We start from the raw sequence: 27,577 nt of genomic DNA on the forward strand, positions 1-27,577 counted from the left end.
CTCTGTTCTCAGATTACTCTGATTTTCCTGAATATCTCACATATGCCCAGCACACACACACATAAATCAGTAAGGATATAAATAATTTTAACATGGTTAATGAGTTTGATATATAGATTGTGGCACCCAATACAATTTCAGAATACATACACAGGTCCACAGGGGACATTAACAAAATTAAATCATATTTTTGGCCATAGAGCAAGTCTCAACAAATTTCAAAAGACTGAAATAATACAGAATATGTTCTCTGACCACCTAGGTATGTGTGAAAATCAAAAACAAAAAGGTATCTAGAAAAGCCCCTATATGTTTGGATATTAAAAGATACATTTCTAAATAACCTATGGGTCAAAATATAAACCACAATAGAAATCATAAAATATTTTGATCTGAGTATTATTAAATATCAAAACATGTGGGACATAACTAAAAGCATAATTAGGGGAAATTTCTGGTCTTAAATGTACATATTAGAAAACAAAGCCTGAGAATCAACTATCTAAACATCCAGAGAAAATAGGAAAAAAAAAAAAAAAAACAGGAAACAAAATCCAAATAAAGAAAAAGATGGAAACAACAAAAACAAGAGCAGAAATTAAATAGGAAAAAAAAAAAAAAAAAGAGAGAGAGAGAGAGAGAGGCTAAACAAGAACAAAAGATGATTCCTTGAAAGACTAATAAAATTAATAAATTACTCGTAAAACTACTCAAGAAAAAAAGAGACAAAGACACAAATAATACCAGAAATAAGGAGGCATCACTACAGATCATAAGACATCTAAAAGATGTACGATATTATTAACAACTCCGTTCCAATAAACTATTTAGATAACATGTGCTATCTTCCATGGGTCTCTAGTGCTCCCTACATGGTCCTACTGGGGATGCCAAGAATATAAGACCCTGACTACTCTTCACCTGGGATGTCTCTCAGGTTAGTGTTTATAGAGAACAACCTTGAGATATAATGTAATATTTCCTTCCAAGACAAATAGGCTAGCTTACTGCTTGCTATAAAAGTGATAGATTTCTCAAGCTCAGTGTCCCTCAGCTGTGACACAAAGCCACTGCATGTGTAGCATCTACCTGGTCCCTTTCATGTCACCCCATGAGACTTGTGGACAAGAGAAACCAATGAAAATATGCTGATGATACACAGCAAGCAGTACCATGAGTAACATCAAAGTCTTTTGTCTCACCTTGAGAGAATTATATTAAGTGAAACAAGTCAGGCACAGAAAGAGAAATACCACATGTTCTCACTGATTGGTGGGAGCTAAAAATTAATATATAAATTCACACACACACACACACACACACACACACACACACACACACACAAACCGGGGGGGGGGGGAGAAGATATAACAACCACAATTATTTGAAGTTGATACGACAAGCAAACAGAAAGGACATTGTTGGGGGGGAGGGGGGGAGGGAGAAGGGAGGGATGTTTTGGTGATGGGGAGCAATAATCAGCCACAATGTATATTGACAAAATAAAATTAAAAAAAAATAAATTAATTAAAAAAAAAAAAAAAAAAAAGTCTTTTGTCTCTGATCCAAGAGTTTTGTGTCTTCTGCCAGCATCCATGAATTAGTAACAGGCTAACTTATTAGAGTGTAAGTAGGGTAGAATTAAATCTCAGACCTGACAAAATGAACAGGTGAGACTTTTAGTGATGGTGGAGTGATGATACCAAATTCTGTCTCGCAAAAATGAACATAAAACTGGACAAAATTGTAAAAAACAACAAAAAAATTCAAATATTTGGGGTCTCTGAAAATTGACCAAGGCAAACAACAAATCGAGAATCATTTATTCTTTTAAAAATTGCTGAATTTTGTGTAGGAATAGTGGAAGTCTATGGCATTCTTGCCAGAAGCTGCTGTCATCCCACCTACTCCACCCCCCACACTAAACAGCCCAGTTGGTGCAACAGCACGACCATAGTGGGGCTGACAATGAAAACCAGGAGCTGCACTATTGATAGGAGCTAACTTGGTTTGGAGTATGTGACAAAAAGTCCATACCTAGCAAGGCTGTCAGTAAAAATCACAAACTTGGGAGGAAATAAATAGGGAAAGCCCCTAGCTGTGTTAACCTGAGGTCATAGTCTCAACATGAGATAAGCCAGAAACTTAACAGGGAAATCCCAGAAATGAGAGAGCCATTCACATAACTCTACTTGATGGAAAGCCTACACATATACACAGGGGAGACAAGAAAATTCAAACCCTCTGTACATTCCTGGCTGACTAAAAGTCTGTGCTATGCAGGAAAGATCTGAGAGAGCTCAAGGACTCCACACATCAGTGGCTGAATGCAAGGCTACATACACTTGCTGGGGAGACTCAAGAGGACCTGACAGAAAGAAAAAACCAGGGTTTAAAACAGCCTGAACTTTGAATGTGCTTCCGGACCCATACACAGATCCATTGCAGAGTGGAAACTTTACAAGCTTGAAGTATTTGAGCACAACCTGTGACACACACACACACACACACACACACACACACACACACACACACACACGAACTGAGTAGAGACATCAGCAGCCACATTCCAGGGAGAAGAGTCCACAGATTAAGTCTAGGAGAGTTAATAAAACAAAACCAAAAAATGACAAACAGCATCAACAACAAACAGGAGGAAAAGAATCCAAGATTTGTTACAATATATGAGTATTATCTAAAATGACTAGTTTTCAACTAAAAATTACTGAAGATGCAAAGAAACAGAGAAGTATGACTGATATTTGGGGCAGGGAGAGGGTATCAACAGAAACTGACTTTGGGGGGACCCAAATGTCGGATTTCACCAGCAAAACCTTCAAAGTAGCTTTTACAAATATGTTCAAAGAATTAAAGGAAAGTATGCTTAAAGAATTAAGGAAAGAGAAAAAATATTTGAAAAAATAAAGGCTGAAAACTTACTAAACTTGATGAAATTCTACAAATCCAAGAAGTACAACAAACCTCAAGTAATTTAAGCACAAAAGTGCCATCCTGACCCAGGATTATGCCCATCATTCTACTTTTATAAATTTTAGAGGAATTATTATTATCTTGATATTCCACAGAACATCATACTGGTCCATTTTAACATTGGCGCCTTATGCTACTAAGGTCTGGTGAGCAGGATGCAGCAAACACCTTAGATATCTTGGTAAGACATGTGTGCCAAATGTGAGTAATAAACCATGTAATGGCCTTAGGGGAGTTCCTTGTGACCAGAATAGAGCGTGCTTTATAGACGGACTTACACAGTATGGGTACAGCCAAAAGTTGATAGCGACTGCACTATAAAGAATTAAAGGAAAGTATCGTGTGAGGATTATAGGTGACCCTGAAATTGAGAGTGGGGTTGGCGTGGAGATGGGGAATCTTCCTGATAGGGAGAATTTATAGCTGCACACCTGGTTATGCACATTTAAGAAAGGAGAAATGGCCTGAGGAACTGATGTACACTGACTCATAGGTGGTGTCTAATGGATTATACAGCTTTTAGGTACTCAGAAGAAAACTGAAAATTAGTAAAAATAGGACTGCTGGTGAGACATGGATGAGCCTCTTAGAATGGTCAGTGTGAATATATTCATGTCCCACATAAGTCTCTAACAGGAGGCATCTGGGTGAAGGAAGCTGTCAGTAATAAGGGGCACAAAATGAACTCTTTTGTGGGATGTCAGTCAGTCTTTTTCTCCAGCCAATCCAGGGCTATGTATGTATAAAGTGGCCATTGCAGTAGGGATAAAGGTTCAAAAATATGTTCTTCTGCTCACCTAGGCTATTTGGCCACCACCATTGATGAGTGTCCATCCTGCCAACATCATACAGTGTGACTATACTCCAAGACTGGGGCCCTAATATGGCATTATTCATTCCCAGTGGAATTTGCTGGCAACCTGGTAGCATGCTGATCACACTGGGCAACTTCCATAATGGAATAGGTAGCACTTTGTCTTCACGGGGATAGTTCACACGCTGTGTGTAAATTTGCATTCTCTGACTGCAATGTTTCCACTGGCATTAACATTCAAGACATCACTGAGGGTCTTACCTATTGCACAGGAATCCCACAAAACATTTCTTCCAACAAGGTACACAGTTCACAGCAAAGTGAACTCACAGGTCTTAATGCATGTTTCACCACCTATAAGTAGCTAGCTTGACAGAACACTGGAGTGGCAAAATGAAAGCTCAGTTACAGAGACATCTGGGAGACATCATGAAAAGTTGGGGTTCTGTCCTTCTGAAAGTGACATATTATTTTAACAAGTAGTCAATATATGGTGTCTCCACACTACCAAGATGTACAGGTCTTGGAACCAAAGGATAAAAGGAAGAATGTCTCCTTCCACTATTATACCTAGGAATGTACTTGAATAATTTTTGATTTCTTTTCCCAGAATGTTGGGGTTGGTGGGTTGGGAGGTTCTGGAGTCCAAAGGTAGAACATGTCTGTCAGGAAACACAATCATGTTCTGATGATTTATAAGCTGAGGATGGCCCTGGCCTTTTAGAGTTGCTCATACCATTGAACCAACAGAAAAAGATTTCAATGGATTGGCCAGGGTAACTAATTCCAGTTACCAGAGGAAAATTGTGTTGCTGTTGTACAATGGAAAAAAGGCTACATCTGGGAAGTAGGAGGTTCACTGGGGCACCTCTTAGTACTCCTTTCCTTAGTAGTCCTGGTCAGTGGAAAACTGTAGCAACCCAATAAAACAGGCTCAGTTCTTTAGAAATGAAGGTTTGGGCCATCCCATCAGATAAAAAAAATCCCATCTAGTCAAAATCCTGGAGAAGGATAAGAGGAACATGGTATATGACAGAAGAAGGTGATGATTACTAACTTAGGCTTTATTACCAGCTTCAGAGCAAGGGTTATAGCAGCTGTGTTTCATTCTGGTACTTATTTTTTTCCATGCTTTCCTCCTATCATATACAAGGAACACCAGCTAACATTTTAAGTTTCAGGGAATATGACCAAATGCAAGAAATAATGGATGAAAACAAAATTTAAATAAATCAACTCCAACAATATATTACAAGGTATGATATGAGAAAACAATCAGTGTTAATCAGAAAACATTAACAAACTAAAAGAGAAAAACTGTATGACCAGTTCAATAGGTGCAGAAAAGCATTTGACAAAACCCAACATCCATTCCTGATAAAAACTCCAGCAAACAGGAATAAAAGGAAACTTCCTCAACCTGGTAAAAGGCATCAATGAAAATCCTACAGCTAAAATCATATTTAATGGTGAAAGAGTGAATTATTTCCCAACAAAGGTCAGGAACAAGAAAAGGATGTCCATTTTTGCTACTTCTATTCAACACTGTACGGGAGGTTCTAACCAACCTCCCGTACAGTGGAAGCAAACAAAGAAAAGAAAGACTGGAAAAGTAGTAAAAGGTATTTATTCACAAACAACATGATCATCTATAAAGAAGATCAGATGAAATCTACAAAAAACTTCATAGAACTAATAAGTGAGTTTATCAAGGTTGCAGGATACATGATTAATATACAAAAAAATTCCATTTCTATATATAAGCAACAAATAATTGAAAGTTGAAATTATTCACAGAAATAGAAAAAAATCCTAAAATTAGTAAGGAACCACAAAAGACTACAAATAGCCAAAGCAACTGTTACAATTTGAATGTCTTCTCCAAAACTCATATTGAGATTTAATTACCATTGTCATGATATCAAGAGGTGAGACAATTAAGAGATGATTAGGCAATGAGGGCTCTGCCCTCATGAATGGATTAATGTGGTTATCATGAGAGTGAGTCACATAAAATTTAGTCAGCCCTCTCTTGCTCTCTCGCCCTCTTGCCTTTCTGCCTTTTGCCATAGGATGATGCAGAATGAAGCTCACCAGATGTTGGCACCATGCTCTTGGACTTCCCAGCCTAGAGAACTGTAAAAAATAAATTTTCTTTCATTATAAATTACCGAGTCTCAGGTATTTGTTTATAGCAGCAGAAAACACACTAAGACATCAATTTTGAGAAAGAAAATCAAAGGTGGAAGCATCATACTTGCTGATTTCAAACTACATTACAAAGGAATAATAATCTAAACAGAATGGTACTGGCATAAAAACAGACACACAGACCAAGGTAACAGAACAGAGAGCCCAGAAATAAACCCATGCACATACGGGCCAACTTACCTTTGACAAGGGTGCCAAGAATACACAATGGGGAAAAGAGTCTTTTCAATAAATGATGCTGGGAAAACTGGATATCCACAAGCAAAAGAATAAAATTGGACTCATATACATAAATTAACTTAAAATGAATTAAAGACTTTAAAAATGTAAGGTCTGAAACCATAAATATCCTAGAAGAAAACACTGGGGAAAAGCTCCTTCAGATTGGTTTTGCCAGTAATTTTTTGGATATGACACCAAAAGCATAGGCAGCAAAATATATCAAATTAAAAAGCTTCCGCACAGCAAAGGAAACAAACAAAATGAAAAAGCAATCTACAGAATGAGAGAAAATACTTGCAAACCATTTATCTGATAAAAGGTTAGTATCCAAAATAATAAGGAACTCAGTAGCAAAAAATCAAACAACCCAATTAAAAATTGGGCAAAGAACCTGAATAGACATTTTTCCAAAGAAGACATACAAATGGCCAACAGGTATGTGAAAAGGTGTTCAACATCACTGATCAGAGAAATGAAAAGTCAAAACTGCAATGAGATCTCACCTAACACCCATTAGGATGGTTATAACCAAAAAGACAAGATAACAAGTGTTGGCGAGAATGTGGGAAAAAGGGAACCCTTGTGTTGTATACTGCTGGTGGGAACGTGAATCGGTACAGCCATTTTGGAAAACATTATGGAGCTTCCTCAAAATATTAAAAATATAACTACCATATAATATAGTAATCCCACTTTGAGGCATATATCCAAAGGCAATGAAATTGAAGTGATATCTGCACCCTCAGGTTCATTGCAGCATTACTCACAATAGCCAAGACGAAGTAACAACCCAAGAGTTCATCAACAGATGAATAAAGAAATTGTGGTACATATATACAATGGAATATTATTTTATCCATAAAAGAGAGAAACCCTGCCATTTGTGACAACATGGTTGAACCTGGAGGATATTATACAAATATACACAAATATTGCACTTACATGTGAAATCTAATAAAGTCAAATTCATAAAAGCAGAGAATAGAATGGTGTATGCCAGGGACTGGGAGGTGGGGAGGGAAAATGAGATGCTGGTCAAAGGGTACAACTTTCAGTTATAAGTTCTGGGGATCTAATGTACAGCACACATGGTAATCAATGTGTTAACTAATTTGACTATGGTAATCACTACACAATGCATGTATATCAAATAATCATGTTGTAAATCTTGAATATATTCAATCTATGCCAATTAAATATTTTTTAAAATTGAAGTTGAAAAATTCTATTTGCTACGGGTTGAATGTATTTCCCAAACGTTCATGTGTTGAAAACTTAATCCCTTGTGAAAGTGTTAAGAGTGGGAAATCGGATTATAGTATTTGAAAGGTAGAGCCTGATAAGATTGGACCTAAGGACCATGCCCTAGTGACTGGATCCATCCATTCACAGGATAATGAGTTGATGGTTTAATGGGTGGTCATAGGTGTGGTTATGACGGCTTTATAAGGAGGGCAAGTGAGCAAGTTAGCTCTCTCTTGTTCAGCCCCTTCCTGCCAGGTGAAACCCTGGCTGCCACGGGACTCTGGAGAGTTCCCACTAAGGCGGCGGCCCTCACCAGGTGCAATCCTTGGACTATGGACTTAACGGTAAAAAAAAATTCCATTTCTCTATAAATTATCCAGTTTCAGGTATAAGTACAATGAGAAGGCCTAACACGTGTTTATCTGGATCTCAAGAAAGAGAAGGGAGAGAATATTTAGCAGAGGCAATATTTAAAGAAATTGATATAAAAGGAGTCTTCAAAAAGTTAATGAAAACGCATGTTATGAAAAAACTGCAGAAATTTCAAATTTTTTTGCACTGAAGTAAACCTGCACTGACTTATTATAACATGTCTGAACAGAGTTGAGGCACTGTTGGGTTCACAGCAATAGCTACACTAATTGTATGGCTAGGCATTTCATAACTAAAGCCAAAACATTTCATTATTTTAGTTACACTGTTTTCCATTTGTATTGTCAGGGCTAGGGGTTAGGGCCCATCGGCCCTTCAAACCGGTTGTACAGGTTGGGTCACAAACCCCTCACACGCAGGTCCATGCTAGGTAATTGGGAAAGATCCCAGGAGCCATTAGCAGATGACACAAGCTCAGTTCTAGCAGTAGCAGCAGCAGCTTGCAGCAGCAGTAGAAGCAGTAGCAGAAGTGGCGGCGACAGTGGCGGTGGCCTCGAGCATCCCGGCAGCACCGGCAGCAACAGCTTGCAGAAAAAGCCTCCAGCAGCAGTAGCAGCCTCCTGTGGCCCCCCCTACCCCTGGGAGGGGGAACTCTGGATCAGAGCCACTCGTCCTTTATACTTAAGTCCATAACCCAAGACACCTGGGTGCACGTGCATAATATTTACATCAAATGCTCGGCAAGATTCTGAACACCTGAGGGGCCCTGACCATTTTCCTTCACTTACCCTACAGGCACTAAGAAGAATAAGACATCAAAGTGGCCCCTGTAAGAGCAATATGAATTCTGCCAAAATTTAAGTGAGAACAAACATGAGATTTATGGTGAAGCTTGGGTGGAAGAATGGTGAAATCACTGATAGGAAGTGGGCTGGCCATCAATGGTTCAAGGGCTCAGATCCCCATAACAGCCAGCTGCCAAAAAAAAAGAAAAGAATATATGCACACAAAATGTCACCAAAGCAGAAAAAGAAGATGGAACCACATTGACACATCAAAAATCATGCTAGCAGATTTAAATACAACTCTGAGAGTAATCGGGAGAAATATAAAAAAAAAAACAACAACCCATAACCATCACTAATACTACTGAAGACTTGAACATGATTAAAATGACCTAGTAGACATATATAGAGGACAGCACACAATAACTGAAGGACAAATTTTCTTTTCAAGCACACTAAGATTTACAAAAACAAGTCACTTGTTAGGCTATAAAGCAAATGTCAGCACATTCAAAGAATTCAAATCATATAAAAAATATACTATCTGATCACAATGCAATTATGTTAGAAATTGATGATGAAAGAGAACTTAAATACCCATGTTCGAAAATTAAAAGTTATATCCAAATTAATATCTATGGATCAAAGAAATAATATCAGAAAATCTTTTGAAATTAATGAATAACTAAAATGCTACATATTGAGACTTATAGAATGGAACTGATGTTAGGCAAAATTCTAAGATAGCCTCTGATATCCCTCCCCAACCCCATATCCATACCTCTGTGTGGGCAGAAGCTATAACTTGCTTCTTACCAAGAGAACATGGTGGAAAAAGAGGTGAAAAAATTTTGCAGATGCAATTAAGATTCCTATTCATTTGACGCTGAGTTAGTCAAAAGGAAAATTATCTCAGGTGGCTTTAACCTAATCAGGGGAACCCTTTTCAGGACTTCCCTGAAAGAAAAGACTTCAAGCCAACACTCTCTCTTGCTGGCCTTAGAAAAGCAGTTATGTTGTGAACTGCTTATGTAGAAAGGCAGTCTCAAGTAGCTGAGGGCCTCAGTTCTACAGCTGCAGGGAACTGAATTTTGTCAAGACCTTTTTGAGTTCAGAAAAGGACCCTGAGCCCCAGATGAGAATGCAATTCAGCTGACTTGCTTACAGCCTTTTGAGACCCTAAGCAGAGGATCCAGGTAAGCTATGCCGAGACTCTTGTCTCCTAGATATTGTGAGGTAATTTTGTTCTTATAAACTGGTAAATTTGTGATAATGTGTTATACAGCATAGAAAACAATAAAAGTAATAGACCTCTGGTAAAACTGGTCAAATAAAAATAAAGAAGATACAAATAATCAGTAACAGGAATGACTGGGTGGAATCATTGCAGATCTGGCATATGTTAAAAAGATAAGTGAACAGGAATAACACTGTGCTAATAAATTTGAAAATGTCGATGAAATGGAAAAATTCACAGGAATATTCAATTTACCAATATTACACAATATTACACAAGAAGAAACAGACAACCAGAACCCTATTAAAAAGAAACTGAATTGGTATCCCACAAAGACACCAGGCCCCAACACACTTCCCCTATTATTTCTAATAAACATTTAAGAAAGAAGAAATGAAAATCTTATACAAACTCTTCCAGAAAATAGGAAAAGAAAGCTACTTTCCGACTCATTTTATAAGGCTAATAAAGCCTTGACTGAAGCAAAAATCATAAGACAAAACAAATTCAGCTATTAAAAACAAACCACATCATGGCCAGGTTGGTTTTACCCCAGGAAGAGGTTAGTTTAACACCAGGAAACAAATTCATATAACTTACCAAATTAAGAGAACAAAGTCAGAAAAATCATGATTTTCTCAATAAATACAGAAAAAGCTTTTGATAAAATTCAACATCATTTATGATTATAAAAAATCTCTTAGCAAACTAAGGACAGGAGGGAAATTTCTAAATCTGATAAAAATACCATGAAATGCTTACAGGATACCTTGAAAGCATTCCCAGATGACAGGAACAAAACAAGAATGCCTACTATGACCACTTCCATTCAACATTGTACTGGAGGTCCCTGCAAATGCAATTACACAAGAAAAAGAAAGAAAAGGTGTGAGGAATTGAAAGACAAATCTGTCATTAATTGTAGGGGATACATCTGTATTTATAGAAAATTCAAAAGAATCTACAGATAAATTACCAGAATTAAAGATTTAGCAAAGTTGCTGAATAGAAAAATAAATTTAAAAATTTTATTTACATGTACTGGCACCAGAAAATAAATATAAAGATAGTATCAAAAAACACAGGGCTGGCCATTTAGCTCAGTAGGTTAGAGTGCTACCTTGTAACACCAAGGTCAAGGGTTTGGTTCCCTGTGCCGGCCAGCTGCAAAAAAAAAAAAAAAAAAAAAAAAAGAAAGAAAACAACATTAATTAAGCAAAATATGTGGAGTATTTCATGAAGAAAATTGTAAAATATTATTGAAAATTTAAGGAAGACCTAACAATGGCAAGATTACATATTAATTCACCAGAAAATGCACTATTATAAAGAACTTGTTCACAGACCAAATATAATCCTAATCAAAATCCTAACAGATTTATTTTGTTTTGTTGAAACTTGATGTGCTAATTCTAAAATATGTACAAAAATGCAAAGGATCGATGACAGACAAAATCTTGAAGGACAAGGTAAACAAGGTATAAAAATTCTTAAAAGCTTTAATAATTAAGACAATATGTTATTGGTGTACAAACTGATCAATATAATAAAAGAGCACAGAAATACACCCGTGTAAATGTGGGTATTTAATAGATGACAGAAGTGGCACATTCAATCAAAAGAGAAAGATGATTTTTCAAGACAAGGGGAAAAAAAAAAAACAAAACTGGTTACCTACTTCACCCCATACACAAAATTCAATTTAAGTAGAAGACAAAACTACATATTTTAGAACACAGTACAGAAGATATTCATGACCTCAAAAGAGGGAAGTAGTTTTTAAACAAGACATAAAAACACCAACAATAGAGCAAAAACCTGGTAAACTTCAGTAGGAGCAGAAAGATAAACACAAACTGGGAGAAGACATTTGAAATAGTTACCACCAAAGCATAAGTATCCCAAATATAAAGGAATCCTGCTTACCAAAAGAAAAGTTAAACATTCCAATTTTTAAAAATGGACAAAATGATTTGATAAGGAATTTAACAAAAAAGGAAATCCAAATGGCAAATAAATCTGTGGGGAAAAAAAATGACCTCATGAAAACGCAAATTAAGCAATGATGAGGTACCATTACAAGGCCAGAAGATTTTGAAAGTTTTAAAGTCTGACAATACCGAATGTGGAAACTTCCAACGCTGAAAGCACTGATTGATTTAGATATGATCTAGTAAAGTTGGAGACACACATATCCTATGACCCACCAATTCCACTCCTAGATGTATTCTCAATCATACATACATGTAACAGCACGTATATACAAGGATGTTCACAGTGACTTTGTTTGTTAATAGCAAAAAACAATCCAAATGCCATCACAGTAGAAGAGACACATATCTGTGATGTATTCATGATGAACTACCACACAACAATGAAAACAAACTAATCATATGTATCAACATGGATAACTCTCAATGTTGAGCAAAAGTGACAAAAGAAGACATGTAATATTTATTAAATATAATTTAATACTTTATTAATATTAAATTTTATTTATGTTTACTTTTGCCTGATATTTTAGGATATTTTTAAGGAATGCAGACATTAGCACTACTCAAAGTGTGGTCCACAAGTTGTACTGATCAGCTGTTTGTTATTGGCTGATGAAGAAATAAGCATATAAAGTGACAAATAGAAAGGAAGCATTTAGAAACACTGATAGCAACTTGACATTGCCAACACATTCAAACAGGTGATTTTGTATTTACAAAAGTATCAATCTGTGATGGCTTGGGAATTAAAAGTGTGAGAACTAGTACACTTAACTGGTAAAAATACAAGGAAAAGTAAGAAAATTATTTTCATTACAAGCAGAATATTGGTTTTCTGAAGTGGAGAGATTCAGAGATGTGGCCAGGAAAGGACACACAGGAGCTTTCTAAGATACCGGCAATGTTGTTTCTTAACCTGAGCATTAGATGAGTGTATGCTTTGTAATTTTACCTCTTTAAATTGCACATGTTGAATTTTTGTGTTGTGATGAGTTCACAATTTAAAAAGGTAAAAAATTTGTTATAGACAGTGTAAATACCAATTTCTTTAGAAATATCCATAAAAATAACTGAAATACACCAAAATGAATGGTGAGGTATGGGTGGATTTTATTGTTTGAACCATTATTTATAGAATGTTGTGGCTTTCTCTTTTTAAGGTGGTAGTGATCATTAGTAATTACAAGCACTAAAAAGATTATGCCAGACCAGTGTTAGTTCTAGCATAACTGGCTTTCAGCAAGGAATCTAATTCCTAATGGTAATATCTCATGGATAAAATGGAGGAATGTGGAGCAAAAAATAGAATAAGGCCGGTTGGTTAGCTCAGTTGGTTAGAGTGGTACTGATAACACACCAAGGTCCAAGGTTTGATCCCTGCCTCTCCCTCATCTCCCCCACCAGAAATAAATAAAACAGAAAACAAAAAATAGAATATCATTATATTTACCTCCAGAATTTAGAAACTCCTGAGATAGAGAAGTTAATCAGGAGATCAAACATCACCTTTATTGTCAACAAAGTTAAAGAACATGCTTATGGATTTGTAGCAACATGGACTGGCTAATACCCCAAATCCCTGAATTAGAGATTAAACCAATTACTGGCAGTCACACAATCATAGGCCTCTCTTGTGGGGAAACAAAGTTAAACTCCTTAAGGAGTAAGTCTTTTGATCTATATATTCTCTTCTTCCTCTAGCACTTTATATTGTGGACCCTTATAAGTCCATTCAGCTTCATTACTTGTGTAATGTTAGTCGCTCATATAGGCATCCAGTCTCCAACTAGGTTATGTTCCTATCAGTCAGACCATCTTATTCACTCTTGAAACTTCTAGCAGACTATTATATGCACGAGACATTCAAACCCTTTCATATTTGTGTCATGTATTGTTTAAGAGTCACATGAATAAGAAGCCACAGTAAGAACTATAAGAACTAAAGAAAGATCAAGAGACTAGAACTGAACCAATAATAATTATTAAGTGATTATATATGCTAAGTATTGATCCTAAGTGTTTTATAAACATCTCATTTCATTCTCACACTAAATGGTATTACCTGAGTAGCAGATGGAAAAAATAGAAATATAATTAACTTACTTGTACAACGTCACACAACCATGATTTGAACTTGGCTAAGACTCCAAAGCCAAAGCACCGAATTGCTATTGAGCTACAGTGAAATCAAGATAGCTAAGCCTTCAGAAATCTACCCTTATTTGGTGTTTGTAAGGGAACAGTGGTTGAGGAAGAGGACTCTGGAGCCAGACTACTTTGGTTCATATTCAGATTCTAATTACTGTGACGTGAGCAGACTTCTTAATCTCTCTATGCCTGTCTCATCTGTAAAATGGGAATAATATCCTTAGTTCATAGGATTATTGCAAAGATGAAATGTGTCAACACAAGTAAAATACTTAGTACAGCAACTAACACATGGTAAGCATTCAATAAATATTAATCTATATTTACTGTTATTTGCCTGCTACTTCTGTAGAACTGTGTTCAGGAACCACTGATCCTCTACTGCATAATGAAGACAAAGAAAAAAAAAAATCGATGCAACTGTGTGTTATAAAACCTAAAGTTAATTTACTAAAAAATTAAGAGCTTTTTAAAGCAACTGATGGCTTAACTGCCTTTCACCCACACACACTTTCAATAAGGAATGCAAAGAAAAGGTTAAAAATGAGGCAGGATGCAGTTGGTATTTCTTCTTTATTTCTTGGCCAGTCCCTCAGATGTTTTAATGAATTACCAAATAAATAATCACTCTTGTCACAAAACTGTACTCCAAGCTGTAAATTTATAAGGAGCTTTAGAAAGATTTAAATCCTAACAGAAACAAGTGAAATCAGTTTTTTGAAAGATTTTTTTATTCTACAAGAAACTGATTAGTGCAATCCTGCAGAACCAACATATGTCAATTCAGAGAAATTTCTTTTTCTATTCAAAAATAAATGAAAATCCCCTTTGAATTTATTATATATTAATTTAATTTTTGAAAACAATAGTCATAGGGTCTGCTTTGTCCTATTTAATTATAAATGCTACACATTTACAAACTAAGACAAAAATGGATAGTACAGAGCTTTAAATGAAATCTTTCAAAGAATACAACTGCTTTTCAGTCCACTGTATTTTCAAAGTTGATTATCATCAAGCCTGGATGAAAGCTGTGAACCACAAACCATTTGTTTCCGTAATAGAAAAAAGAATGTTTCGATTTTTAGCAAAGTAATATCTTAAAATGTATCTTCACACAATTGAAATTTTTGTATAAACTTGTATATCAAGTCATTTTCCATTATTTATTATACTTTAAAAATATATACAACTATAATGTTCAAATATGTATTCTGAGCCATATGTCCAAACATAAATATTTGAGAAATTCAAACTGCTGCAACAAGTTATGAAAGGATTAAAGAAATAAGATGAGCTACAAATTATGTAGTAGGAGGAAGAAAAAAATGTTACTTAGCATTTCTGTCTAGATAGACATGTATTTTCTAATTTATACATACATACCCAGTTGAGTATAGACAGCCATCAAAATTTAACCAGTTACATAAAGCCTACACTAAGCCCACAATATTTTCTACAACAGATAACAGCAGTGATTTCAAAAATTTTAATATATCCCAATAGTTTCATCAAAAATGATTTGCGGTTATAATCTAATATCATAAAGTTTTGAAAGGCACAGATTAAATGAGTGTACTATCTATGCCAACTCTGTAAGATCTATACCTGACTGTTTAATTATGGTATAAGTATCTGAACACAATAGAGTAGACAGGCAACCAGAAAAGGACATTTTACATATGCCCATGCTTATCAATCACATTAACATTAGTGTTTAAAACTTTCAAATCTAAATATAAAGGGACACTTACAAAGCTGCAGGACAACTTGAATACAAGAACCCAAACAGATAAATCTGCAAAATCTTAAACTTTACTTCTTAATCCATTGATAAATGTTGTTTAAGGAGTAGTTATTTCGTCTTCAAAAATCTTAAAATTAAAGGGCTGAAAACAAGTCCACCCCTGCTACACTGTGGTATCTGAAATTAGCAACCATGACAATTTAAATTCATTTTGCAGAATTCTACATGCAAAGTGTATATATGCATTTTAAGACAGCTTAGAATTAAGAGTCAACTTCTAGTCAGTAAGGATGACTAGAATTGTTATCCAATCAGTACTCTATGGTATCACATATCAAAGTCTCTACGATATGAGTTTTTTTCAGTACTCATCACATTTGGGTGGGGAAGGGAGGCATGGAAGAAAAACAGTTGCATTTAAAAAAAAAAACAGCAGAATAGCTTTAAATAACGATACAATTTTGCGTCATCTTATATCCTATTCTTGAATGCTTGAAACAAAATCTTTTTTCACTCAGCTCCATCTACACAGGTTTATGAAATGTAAACTAAAACCTATAGTGTACTGAATGTGCACTAAATGAAATACAATCAATAAAGATCACAAAACAGGAAACACAGAGCACTTAACGTTTTTAAAATCACTTTAGGGTTGCTAACCAGAGATTGTAGAAATAAGATGTGCAAAACAAAAACAAGGACGGAAAAAAACAAAGAAACTAACTTCTCAGTGCATCACACCCATGAGGATAAAACGTATGGCACTAATGTGATACTAATATTACAACTGTCAATTTAAGCTGGTAATAACTCAAAGAAATTAAAGCCACATAGGTTAAGAACCAGCCAATTAAAATGGTAAAACAGAATCTTTTTCCTTTGTAAAAGCACTGAAATTGTAATGAGTGCAGAGCATATAACATATTAAAAATTTCCCCATTTCACTTGCCTCCATTGTAGTGTCTTAAATTATTCTGTAATTATTCTGCCTTTTATTAACAGTCTGATTTTTTAAGGCCTGTATAAACTCTATTATGCTACTGAAACACATGGTTTTCTGTGGTAAGAATGCTTTTAGGAAAAAATAATGTAGCTGGTTATAAATCATAAAATAAACATCCAAAACAAGTCTGACACCTTCCAAGTTAGTGAGAAGTAAATTATACAATGATGTGTCAATTAAAAATTATATCAATATTAACTAACATTCCTATGGTAGATTTTTTTCCCCCAATAAACAGTGCAGAACAGGGCTTGGGCTACAGTTAATCACATTTGGTTTTCTTAAAAACAAATCTTTATTCACTATAAACAATAAAAAGGCAATTTTCTTCCTCCATAACACATGTACACAGATCTAAGGTTTTTAAAATATTAACTACCTATAAGAAAAGTACTTTTAAATGGCTAAAAGGAATCAAAATACCAAAGTTTAGTCTGTGAAGAGTAGATATAAACAACCAAGAAAAAAGTAGATCATTGGTGTTGAATATTTAACATGAATAGCCCAAAATAAGTTCCAAAGTTTTCCACCTTTACAAATAAAAAAAGGTGTCCTTTCCACAGTTTAGGGATATGCGTTGAACATCCCTCCCAACAAGTGTATGAGTAAGGTTTTAAAAATGTTGCCAATATTAAGTTCTTCAGTACCTAAAATTAATTAGAGGACAGCAATATTACAGTGGCAATGGTGCATCAATTCTCAAAACGTAGTTATGATCCAACACGAGTTGTGGTGGTTCTTTTATCTGAGAAAAAGCTTTTCAGAAGAAATACCTGCCCTATGCTAACCACCAGAAGAATAAGGGCTTCTCCTACTGACCAATAGGCCACTCTTGTATTTAGATCCTCTGCTCGGCTTCGGCCTTGAGCTTCTCTCAAACGGAAATGAGTCTGATAGTCGATGACAGACTTCAGAGCTTCATGAATTGAAACACAGGCAGATTCCATCTAAAGAGAAATATTTTCAGTTAGTACGCTGAATACTTTCTGTATACTCCATCTAGCATATTCATCTTTCAGTTTCATCTTAAGTCTTCATTTGATTAACATTCTACTAAACTGGCACTCAATCATTCACTCATTCATTTATGACAGTTGTTCTGGCAATGCAACCCCTCTGCTCACTCCCACTAGGACCTCTAGGACAACTGGTAAAGCTAGAGCTCTCGTGAAGCAGCTGTTCTCCCCAGACTGGAAAGTCACAACTGTGGCATCAGTAAGTAAAGTGGTAGATGGAACACTAAGCTAACAATAACAGAAATACTATCAGCTGACACTGGAGCTAGAGAATTTCAAGCCCAGGTTCTTCAGAGAAAAATGAGGAAGAAGAGAATGGCAGGTCAGTAAGTTCACCAATAATGAGAGTATAAGTCAAAGCCCAAATATTTACAAAAATAAACCAAACATGACATAAAAACAGGTTAAGTTAGTCAAAGTTATTTGAACTATTTTTAAAACAGGCATAATATTATTTATCAAAATCCTTAGCTAACTTTGAATCTAAAAGTGATAGATCAAAACAGAAACTTTTTTTTTTAAACATTTATCTATTTGCTAAATAATCCCTTATACTAGTCAACTAAACCAATATATACCAATGGGATTCAATTTGACTGTGTAATCAGTTTGTGAGCTTTCATCTGATACCTTACCTTTTTACACATTTATTACACCATCTGCTTTGAGAAAGGTATCTAATTTTTCTGCATACCAGTGTTTAATATTTTTCAACTGCTAAAAACTTACTCCTGGTGATGAAATAAATGCATCATTATTATTTTATATCACGAACCATGTATTAAGAATTTTAAGGACAAATCTGAGTTTGTCTTAGTTTTAATTAAGGAATACAAAGATTAGAAAATAATTTAAATGTTTAAAAAAGTTCTACCAAAATATACATAAAAGAAATAATTATAAAAATATTCAATTAAAGATGCTTTTAAAAAATGTGAGAAATTATGAGGTCAACAAATTGAATTTACATATTACAATATGCAAATGTTTTTGTTGTTTTTGTTTTGTCTAGGCCCCTAGAAGGTAAAGATTAGCAAAACTATGCTAGAATGAATGACTTCTAATTTGTGAGAAGGGGCTAGAGAGAGAGATGCTTCTACCACTTCTTTGCTTTCTATGTATTCTCAAAATGAAATGTGGCCCAAGCATTCTTCACCTGGAAAGTATGCATAAAATCAAGGACTTCACACAAATTCAGAATGTTTAAGGACTTCTTAAAGCCTATCCATGGAGTATGAGTTAAGAACTGCTTGACTGGAGAAAATCACAAAAATTAAGAGACTAGTTACAAGGATTCATACATTTTTGAGATGTGTTTTTTTTCTTTTAACCTGTAAAGTGCAAACTTCTATATGTATTCAAAAGTACAGAGAATAGTACAATGAACCCCCATGTGAATAACTATTAAAACAAGGCCAATCCCGTTTCATCTATATTCCCCACCTATTTTCCCCAATTAAAGTAAATCCCAGATATTTTATCACTTCAGCTACAAATACTTTCATGCTTTCTAAAAGACTAACACTTTTTAAAAATATAACCCCCAAAGCATTATAACACATAAATAATTAAAAATAGCTCCTTAAAGTCATCAAATATAAAATTAGTGTTCAAATTTCCCCTAATGTCTCAAAGGTTGTTTTCAAATCAGAATCCAAACAAGGTCAAGACAATCATTTGGCTGATATGCTTTTAAAGTCTTTAATCTTTAGGCTCTCTTCCTTTTTTCCTTGACATCAATTTCTTGAAGAAACTGGATCCTTTACCCTGTGGCATTTCACACTTCCTGGATTTTGCTGATTGCATTCCCATGGTGTTCCTACTTCCTTTGTATTTCTTGTAAACTGGCAGTTGGTGCTAGAGACTTGATGGGATTGAGGTGTAATGTTCTGGGTGGGAACAGCTCGTAGTCACAGTGAGTGTTCTGTACTTTTTACTGCATATTATCACAAGGTACATACTGTCTAGTTCTCTCTCCATTTGTGAATGATCATTAGGTAGTATCAGTCTGATCCATCCATTATAAAGTTCCTCACTGGCCTTTCACCTAATAGTTTTAGCAGTGACTGATGATCACTGCCTACTCTAGATCCATCATTTTATTAACGAGTAAAATATGGTGTCAGTAAAACTATCATTTATTATGAATTTACTAGCTGATAATTTTTTCAATTTTAAAGTATGAACACCTGCTTTATAGGTATCCATAGTATATGAGAGACTTATTACCTTTCTGAAAGTAGAAAAGACTAAAATTTTTTTTAAAAATTGCGATATGAATATAGGAGGCAAGTGGTACTGCTTTATTACCACTCATTTCCTATATGTACTCACTTAGGTTTTTAGAGCCAGCTACCTTATTATACAAATGGAACCTGGGAACACTGAAATACCAGTTTGAGGTTTTAACAAGTGGTAAATAATTCTTTGTGATGCCTAGCTGAGTATCTTTTAGATATTATCTAAGCTCATGCTATACTTGAACTAGAAGTAAAACAACTCATCAACTGAGCAGTGTCTGTTTACTGGCTTTAAATTTCTTTCACTAACTTTCTCTTAAAAAGCTTTTCTTCAAAATAAAACCCAATTCAGCATCTGTAACTATTTTCATTAGATGACTTACCATTAATCTTCAACATTTTACCTTAATTACAGCAAAAAATATTGTAAACAGCAACTTAAATAATTCAAAGTACCTGTATAAAGACTACCTTGTAGTATATTGATATATTAATTTAGGGAACATTTTAGTTCTAGTTACAGCAACCTACTAAGGTATGGGAGCAACATAACCCCCAGATTACAGAAAATGTTTCAGAATGTTGGAGCGGGGCTTAGCCTTCCTAAATTTTCTTTACTATTATTATTTTTACCTTAGTAATCTTCCTCCTATTTTAATGCTTTTTACTTTCTTTACACTTAAAAGTTCATAACATTTTTTAACAGTGGTGAATTTCACTATAAAAGTCTGAAGTTCTCTGTGAAATGTCTAATTTACTATAAGAATTAGGTTTTAAAGATTGTGTTAAGTCTCAAAGTTCATCAGTGAGTTAAAACATAATATTAAATTATGTTTTCCTCTCCTTAAATTACCAACATTATATTGCTAGCTTTTTATTTACCTGGGTAAGAGCACTGACTCGATTCTCACTAGGAAACAAAGGTGGGTCTTCTCCAACTTGAAAATCAAAATATACGGTTTTATGTGTGAAAGTAGAAAATTCATTGCTGAAGCAAAATTTGTATGTCCCATTTTTGGAGGCCGTGAAGGTAAAACTATCATACTGTTTCTTCATTTCTTTGTATAACACTTTACCATCAGGATCTTCTAATCGACAATCTACATCATAGTGACCGCCAGTAATCACCTATAAGAGATTTCAATAAAAAGAGATCACTGCAACTAACAAGTTTTAGAAATTAACGAGATTTCCTGTTAAAATAGCAATAATGACTTTTATTATCACAGACAATTTTACATTTTTTGATTTTCACCAGTGGATGTAACTTGTGAGGCAGATTTCAGTTCAACTAAAGCTTTATAGAAACTGAACAAGTTTCCTCATGCAGGAGACAGGGAACTTTTATTCACTTTAAACTAGCCAGACAACTGTGCCAGTTAATTTAAGTCTATTATATATCTTAATTCTGCCAACAACCCTACAAGAGAAGTTTTTTTTCTTGCATTTGGCAGACTGAAAAACTAATGTTGAAATAAGTTAACCTACTCAAAATTATCTAGTAAGTGGCAGAGGCAGAACTTGAATTCCGAAGTCATTATCTGTAACCCCTAAGCTTACTGCCATATATTTTCCTTCTGAAGATTTTCTCACCCAGGTTCCAATTAGCATCAAGCACATGAATGGATAGTGTACCGAAGTAGTAAGGTATGTCAGTCCTTAGCATAACATCCTATGCAAACTTCTATCACAGAACTTAAACCTCATTTTACTGCCAAATTAAAAATAGGTTGTGTTTCTTAAATTCTTTTATAGACAGTTACGTAGAATTTGATACATATTTTGTTTTGAACTACATCATTATGAGTTGAGTAATGTAGGGGGGCCTTTCTAAGAATATGTACAGTTATCATTTACAACCTTGCTTCCAAGAGAAACACAACCGATTAAACAAAATATTGTTTAAATACTTGTGATTAAAACAAAACCAAAATAGAACAACACAAAAGCAAAAAAATCTGTTCATCTGGAAAGTCTGTATTTAAGGGCAAGCATATTGAAAGGAAAGCCAGGGGTAAGTGAAACGAATCTGAAGTGAACTGTAGAGCTATTTTCAAGGGCTTATGCTTATTCAGTTACAATTTGGGTCATGTGGGCTGCACAAAAAGAAAGAAAGGGAAGGGAGAGTTTTTTTCCTGAGGTAACTGGGCAAGCATCATAAGAGACAAAGGGGGAAAAGGATTAAAGAGGAGAAAGACCTCCTTACATGAGAAAGAAATGAGTAGGAAGAAAGAGGGAGAGGAAACAGAAGAAACATGGAGTGAAGGTATCCACTTAAGATGTGACGAGGAACAGATGATATTCGGCTTGAGGTTTTCCAATTGCAATGAGATTGGGTGGCAAAACCTTGTTATTTTCAAGCTTGAACCCTGTTGGTTAGAATAATATTGACATTCTAGATCAGTAGAACAGAGAGGTTAAACTTTGGACTTTGAAGAAGTATCTGTTACTTATATGACCTTTTGTCACGATGACTAACTGTATTTCAAGACAATTTTTATAATTAAACATAATTATATACTTAGAAAACTAAGAAATACATAAACTGTAATATACAGATAAACTGTTTTGATGGAGTATCTTATCAACTTACCCCCCCAAAAAGTCAATAATCTTTTCTCCAGGTGAAAATAATGACTTCATTTTGATATACCCAATTAATTATTCATATATAGCCTTTGTACTTTGAATAATCAAATACATCCATAGAAACTGAGTAGGACCAGAACTGATCATCACCCTATTTTCTTCCATCAAACTTTAAAACAAGTAATGTTATTTCAGTTAATAGTACCCCTTTAAACCTGTCTGGTCACCTACAATTGAAACTGGGGATCATCCCAAACTAGGTGTCTCTACCCATCCAAATGATTACAGAAATCTCTTGATCTTATTGCCTCTCTCAAATTCATCCCATTCCTTCCATTCCTAATCCACAATCCAGACAGGACTACTGCCACAACTTCCTAAAAGGTCTCCCTACAACCCAATCTCTTCTTCTATCCCAAGGTTTCTCATTATTATTCCCATTTTGAGCTGGATAATTCTTTGCTGTAGGGTGCTGTGCACTGTAGCATATTCAGCAGCATTCTTTGTCAGTACCCACTAGATACCAGTAACAGCACCATGGGGGGGGGGGCAACCTCTCCATCTCTCCTCATCCCCCACTGAGAACTAATTTAAAACCTTTTGATAATTCTCTGTGGCCTACAGAAAAATCCAAACCTGTTAAGAATGGCATACCTCAGCATCTCTTTAATTCAAACCCTTGCTCATTCTATGTTACTAAAATACCAGCTTACGAGAAGTTCCCTGAACAAGTCTTTGCTTTACATCTGAACTGACAGTTTCAGTTCAATAGAGTTTGTTTGCTAAAGAAAAATCACAGGACCAAAATAACAGTGCTTACAAATCTACAGTTTATTTCAGGAAAAGAATACAATACAAAACATCACAGCCAAAGGCTGTCCCACAGCAAGAGGTCTGGACTCCACTGTTTCCCCTGCCCCAGGTCTGTGGCCAGACACATAACTTTCTCAAATCAGGAACCACCCAAGAGTGAAAAGAATACCCTGGAACCAAGAAACCCAAAAAGGAGTCTTGGCTGGGTTTAATATTTTGCTGGTCACACAGGCATATTCCTGCTGTGTAACCAGTCTCAAGAGCAGAGCCCTTGGGGGCAGGGGAGCTCTCACCAAGAGCTGGTGCAAATCATCAATCTTACTGTTATCAATAAATAATGACAAACTGGTACAAACCACCCCCAAAGTCCTCGGATTCACAGTCACAAAACAAAACTATTATTACTCAACATATTTGCACAAAATTTAGCAAAAGAGCTCAGGTTAATTTCAGGCCTCCTGGAATTCTCACAAGCATATCTACCTAAGATGCCCTTTCCTCCCTCCTCAGCCACCTTGTAGAGCAACTACCATTTATCTTCTAGACTCAGCTGAAACATCAGCCCCTGAACTAAATTCCCCCAATGATCCCTCTCCTCCACCAGCACTATACCTAGTGCGTACTTTTATTGTTGAATATAATATCACAACTGTATGAAGTTTCCTGAGGTCAAGGTCAGTCTTGTTTATCTTTAGAATGCAATATAATAAAGTAATTAAGAATTTAACTTGAGGACTGGCTGGTTACTTCAGTTGATTAGAGCCTAGTGCCGATCCCAGCCAGCCACCAAAACCAAAAAAAATAAAAACAAACAAACAAAATTTTAACTTGAGATCACATACTGTCTCTGCTACTTCTAAGTTTTGTGACCTTGGGTCTTAACCTAACTAAGCCAGTTTTATCAGGAAACAACCACTGTATCTATTTCATACTGAGTATTACTGAGAATTAACTAATACACCTGAAATGCTTGGCATACTGTCTACACATAACAGATGCTAATTTTTTAGCTACTGTAGTGGTATCCTCAGCACCAAGCACAGCTTCTGCACACATAAGAATTCAAGAAATGTTTATTAAATTCGAACAAAGAAAAATTTGGCTTACATTTTATAATTCCTGCTATCTTCTGTTACCTGGTCCTGATCCACAGGTCATCCTTAGCATCTCTTCCCTCGCCCCCTATAGCCAACTCATCACCAAGTCCCATTGATTTTACCTACTACTTTTCTCCAAGCCTTTCAATTTTTCTCCTTCCCAATGCTACTATCCTAGTTTAAGCCAGTATCAGTTATTACCTGGACCACCACGACAGCCTCCTAATCAGTGTTCCACATCCACTCTGCAACTCCTTACCATACCTTCTCTACCTGCATAAGTTATTATCCATGCAGCTACCAAGAATATTCTAGTCATGTCACTGAACTGCTTACAACCCTCGGATGGCTTCTCTTACTCTTAGGAAAAACTAAAACCCTTGCCTTGGCTAGCAAGGCACTATATGTTCTGGCTCCTGCTGACCTCCCTTCCTCTGGCTCCTTGTTCCTAACACTATTGGACCTCTCTATGGTCTTCAAATTCTCAGTGCTCACTCTTACCACAGGCTGTATTCCCTCTTCTCCCTTACCAAAGTACTTACAACTCATCCTTTAAAGTTCAGCTTAAAATCATTTTCTAAAGGAAACTTTCATGGATCACAAAGATCAGATCACATATCTCCTATTTACTTCTCTTAAAGCACAGTTCTAATGAATGAGCAGGTACTAATTAAGAAGGGTAGGATGGGAGGGGAATCAAGAATGACGGCAGTGACCCTATCTGTTTTGATCACTTTTGTATCACCAGCACCCAGCATTCAATAGCTGCTCAAATGTTACATGAGCCTACCAACAAAAACTGAACGAGTAAAGATTGTTACAATCAACTGAAGAGAACACATCCGGTTAAATAAAGTTCCTTTTTAAAATCTAATCCCAAAGATCAGAAGGGACCTCTCATTTACCACAGCAATTATTTCTACACCACCTTTGGTCGTTCGGTCTCTAATGGAGCTCTTCCAATGACAAGGACCACATTAACCAATAGTCCTATTGTCACTGGAAAAACTGAAAAGTAATGGGAGTTGGATAATGGCCGCACTTCAAATCCGATTAAAGAGGAGGTGTGGATTAGTGGGGGTTGATTACTGTCTAGTGGGGGTTGACATTAGGCACTAAAGAGCAAGAACAATTTTTTTTAGAAAGAATCCTTTAAGGAAAAAAGTTCAATAGGGCTTAAAATGAAAGACATTAGAGAATAGAAAGAAATATCACAGCTAGTGTAGGCGTTTCTGGAATTCTTAACTTAAATGTCTCTCGCCCAAGGTTTAGAAGAGGAAAGCCAAATGTCCTGCATCAGCACCTAGAAGTAATTCTTGAATTAACCAAAACACGGAGAAACACGGACAGGAGGGAGGCACCCCCGCAGGTTACAGCCCCAACCCTGGAGCCTCCAGCTGGGGCCCACGGACTGCCAGGCCCGTGGTACCTGAAACTCTAGGGTGCACTTGGTGCCCTGAGCGATGTCCTCGTAGAAGCACTGCTTGGCGTTGTCGGGAAGCTCGAAGGTGATCTCAGAGGCGCCGCCGGGCCCCGGCACCAGCAGCAGCAGCAGCAGCGCTAGCAGCCTGCAGCCCCAACGGCCCACGGCGGCCGCCCAGCGCTGCGCGGACCCCGGCCGCGGCATCCCGAGACGACGGAGGCGGCGGAGGCGACCTCAACGAAGCTGTGGCGAGACACGAAGTCCGGTCTGCGCGGACCCTCCGCGCGCGGCAGGCCTCAACCCGGGCCGCCCCGCTAAGACGCACGGCAGAGCCGCTCCGAGCCTCGGAGAGATTCGGAATGAAAACTAGGCTCTGGGTTCGTGTGAGGGGAGCTTAGGCGCCGGGGTCAGGTACCAGGAAACGACCCACGGTGCGAATAGAAAGCCGGCAGAGAAGTACAAAACGCCTGAGATGGCCGGAAGTGAGCGTGAGTGCTTGAAGGGAAGGGGCGGGGCCTGAGGCGACCCGGATGTGTTCTCCTCGGGGGAGCGGCGTTGGAGTGTGTACGTGGAAGCCCGCGAAGCGACGGCTCTGCCTCCGCCGCAGCCTGGGTGAGGGGCGGGGCCGGCATGGCGTGGCGTGGCGTGGCGTGGCGTGGCCAAGAGAAGGGGTGTGGCGGCCATTTCCCCGACGGAACAGTCGCTCTACGAGTGTGATTACGCTTCCGTGGCTTTTGTCTCTGAAAGCTGAATGCTGGGGGATCTCCGAGGGAATCTTGAAGAGCTCATTTTGCCCTTGGGGACTAGTCACCGGTGGTGGAGGGCTATGCATTTTGCGGAGAGTTTTCTCATGAATAATAATAAATATTCGGCGGAAGTATCTTGGCAAAGAGCGCTAATTCCGGGAACAGACTACAGGAGTTCTAATCCCTGCTCTGCTGCTTGCTGGCTGTGTGTCCTTGGGCCAGTTGCTTAAACTCTCTGCCTCTGTCTTTGCATCTTCAAAATGAGGATTATTGCAAGGTTTCAATATTTGGAAAATGCACCTAGAAGAGTGGTTGGCACATAGTAAACACAGGATAAGCTTTTGTTAAATAAAAATAAACATCCATTAAGCATTCCGTATCATCAAGCAGTTTGCTAGGCACATTCCATATATTGTTATTACATCCTTCAAACAACCCGGTAAGGTAGGTGTTATGCTTATTTTACTGATGAGGAAATGAAGGCTCAAAAAAAGTTGTATAACTTGCCTATGATCCCACAACTGCTTTGTGTTGGAGTGCTTAAAAAATAATAGGAACGTTAATAGTTACAGGCGATGTTTTTTTATAGTTCATTATGTATTTTCTCATGTATATAAACTCGAATTAGGTATTTTTTTAAATAAATGACCACGGTGAGGCTCCAGTCAGCAGAGGGCGAGTAGAGGGTTTATGACAAGGAAATAGAACCAGATAGGACCAGATAGGGAAGTGGGCGGGGTGGGGGAGAGAGTATTATGAGAGGGAGATGCAGGGCTGCCCCGCAGTCCAGCGGCGGCCTGGAGCACCCAAAGCCTCCAAAGACGGGAAAGGAATACAGAAAACCTATGAAGTCAAGGTCCTTAATTGCTGGGAAGTTATTAGGG

General features: G+C 36.7%; 1 protein-coding gene across 1 annotated transcript; it reads right to left on the reverse strand.

Moving 5' to 3' along the window:
• Positions 1–14,573: 14,573 nt before the first annotated feature.
• On the reverse strand, positions 14,574–26,443 carry TMED7 (transmembrane p24 trafficking protein 7). The gene is made up of 3 exons (XM_063086573.1): positions 25,954–26,443; positions 20,908–21,153; positions 14,574–17,716 (listed from the first exon to the last, which is right to left on the reverse strand). Exons 1-3 carry the CDS (start codon positions 26,149–26,151, stop codon positions 17,480–17,482), a joined length of 681 nt encoding a protein of 226 aa, XP_062942643.1. The 5' UTR covers positions 26,152–26,443; the 3' UTR covers positions 14,574–17,479.
• Between the last annotated feature and the right edge of the window lie 1,134 nt (positions 26,444–27,577).

This window comes from Cynocephalus volans, chromosome 2 (genome assembly GCF_027409185.1).
Source record: "Cynocephalus volans isolate mCynVol1 chromosome 2, mCynVol1.pri, whole genome shotgun sequence".
Classification (NCBI taxonomy): domain Eukaryota; kingdom Metazoa; phylum Chordata; class Mammalia; order Dermoptera; family Cynocephalidae; genus Cynocephalus; species Cynocephalus volans.

Coding starts and splice junctions, on each gene's coding strand:
- TMED7 (XM_063086573.1), bottom strand. CDS start 26,151: ATGCCGCGGCCGGGGTCCGCGCAGCGCTGGGCGGCCGCCGTGGGCCGT. Junction 21,154..25,953: donor AGTGCACCCTAGAGTTTCAG/GTACCACGGGCC, acceptor AATCTCTTATAG/GTGATTACTGGCGGTCACTA. Junction 17,717..20,907: donor GAGTCAGTGCTCTTACCCAG/GTAAATAAAAAG, acceptor ATTTCTCTTTAG/ATGGAATCTGCCTGTGTTTC.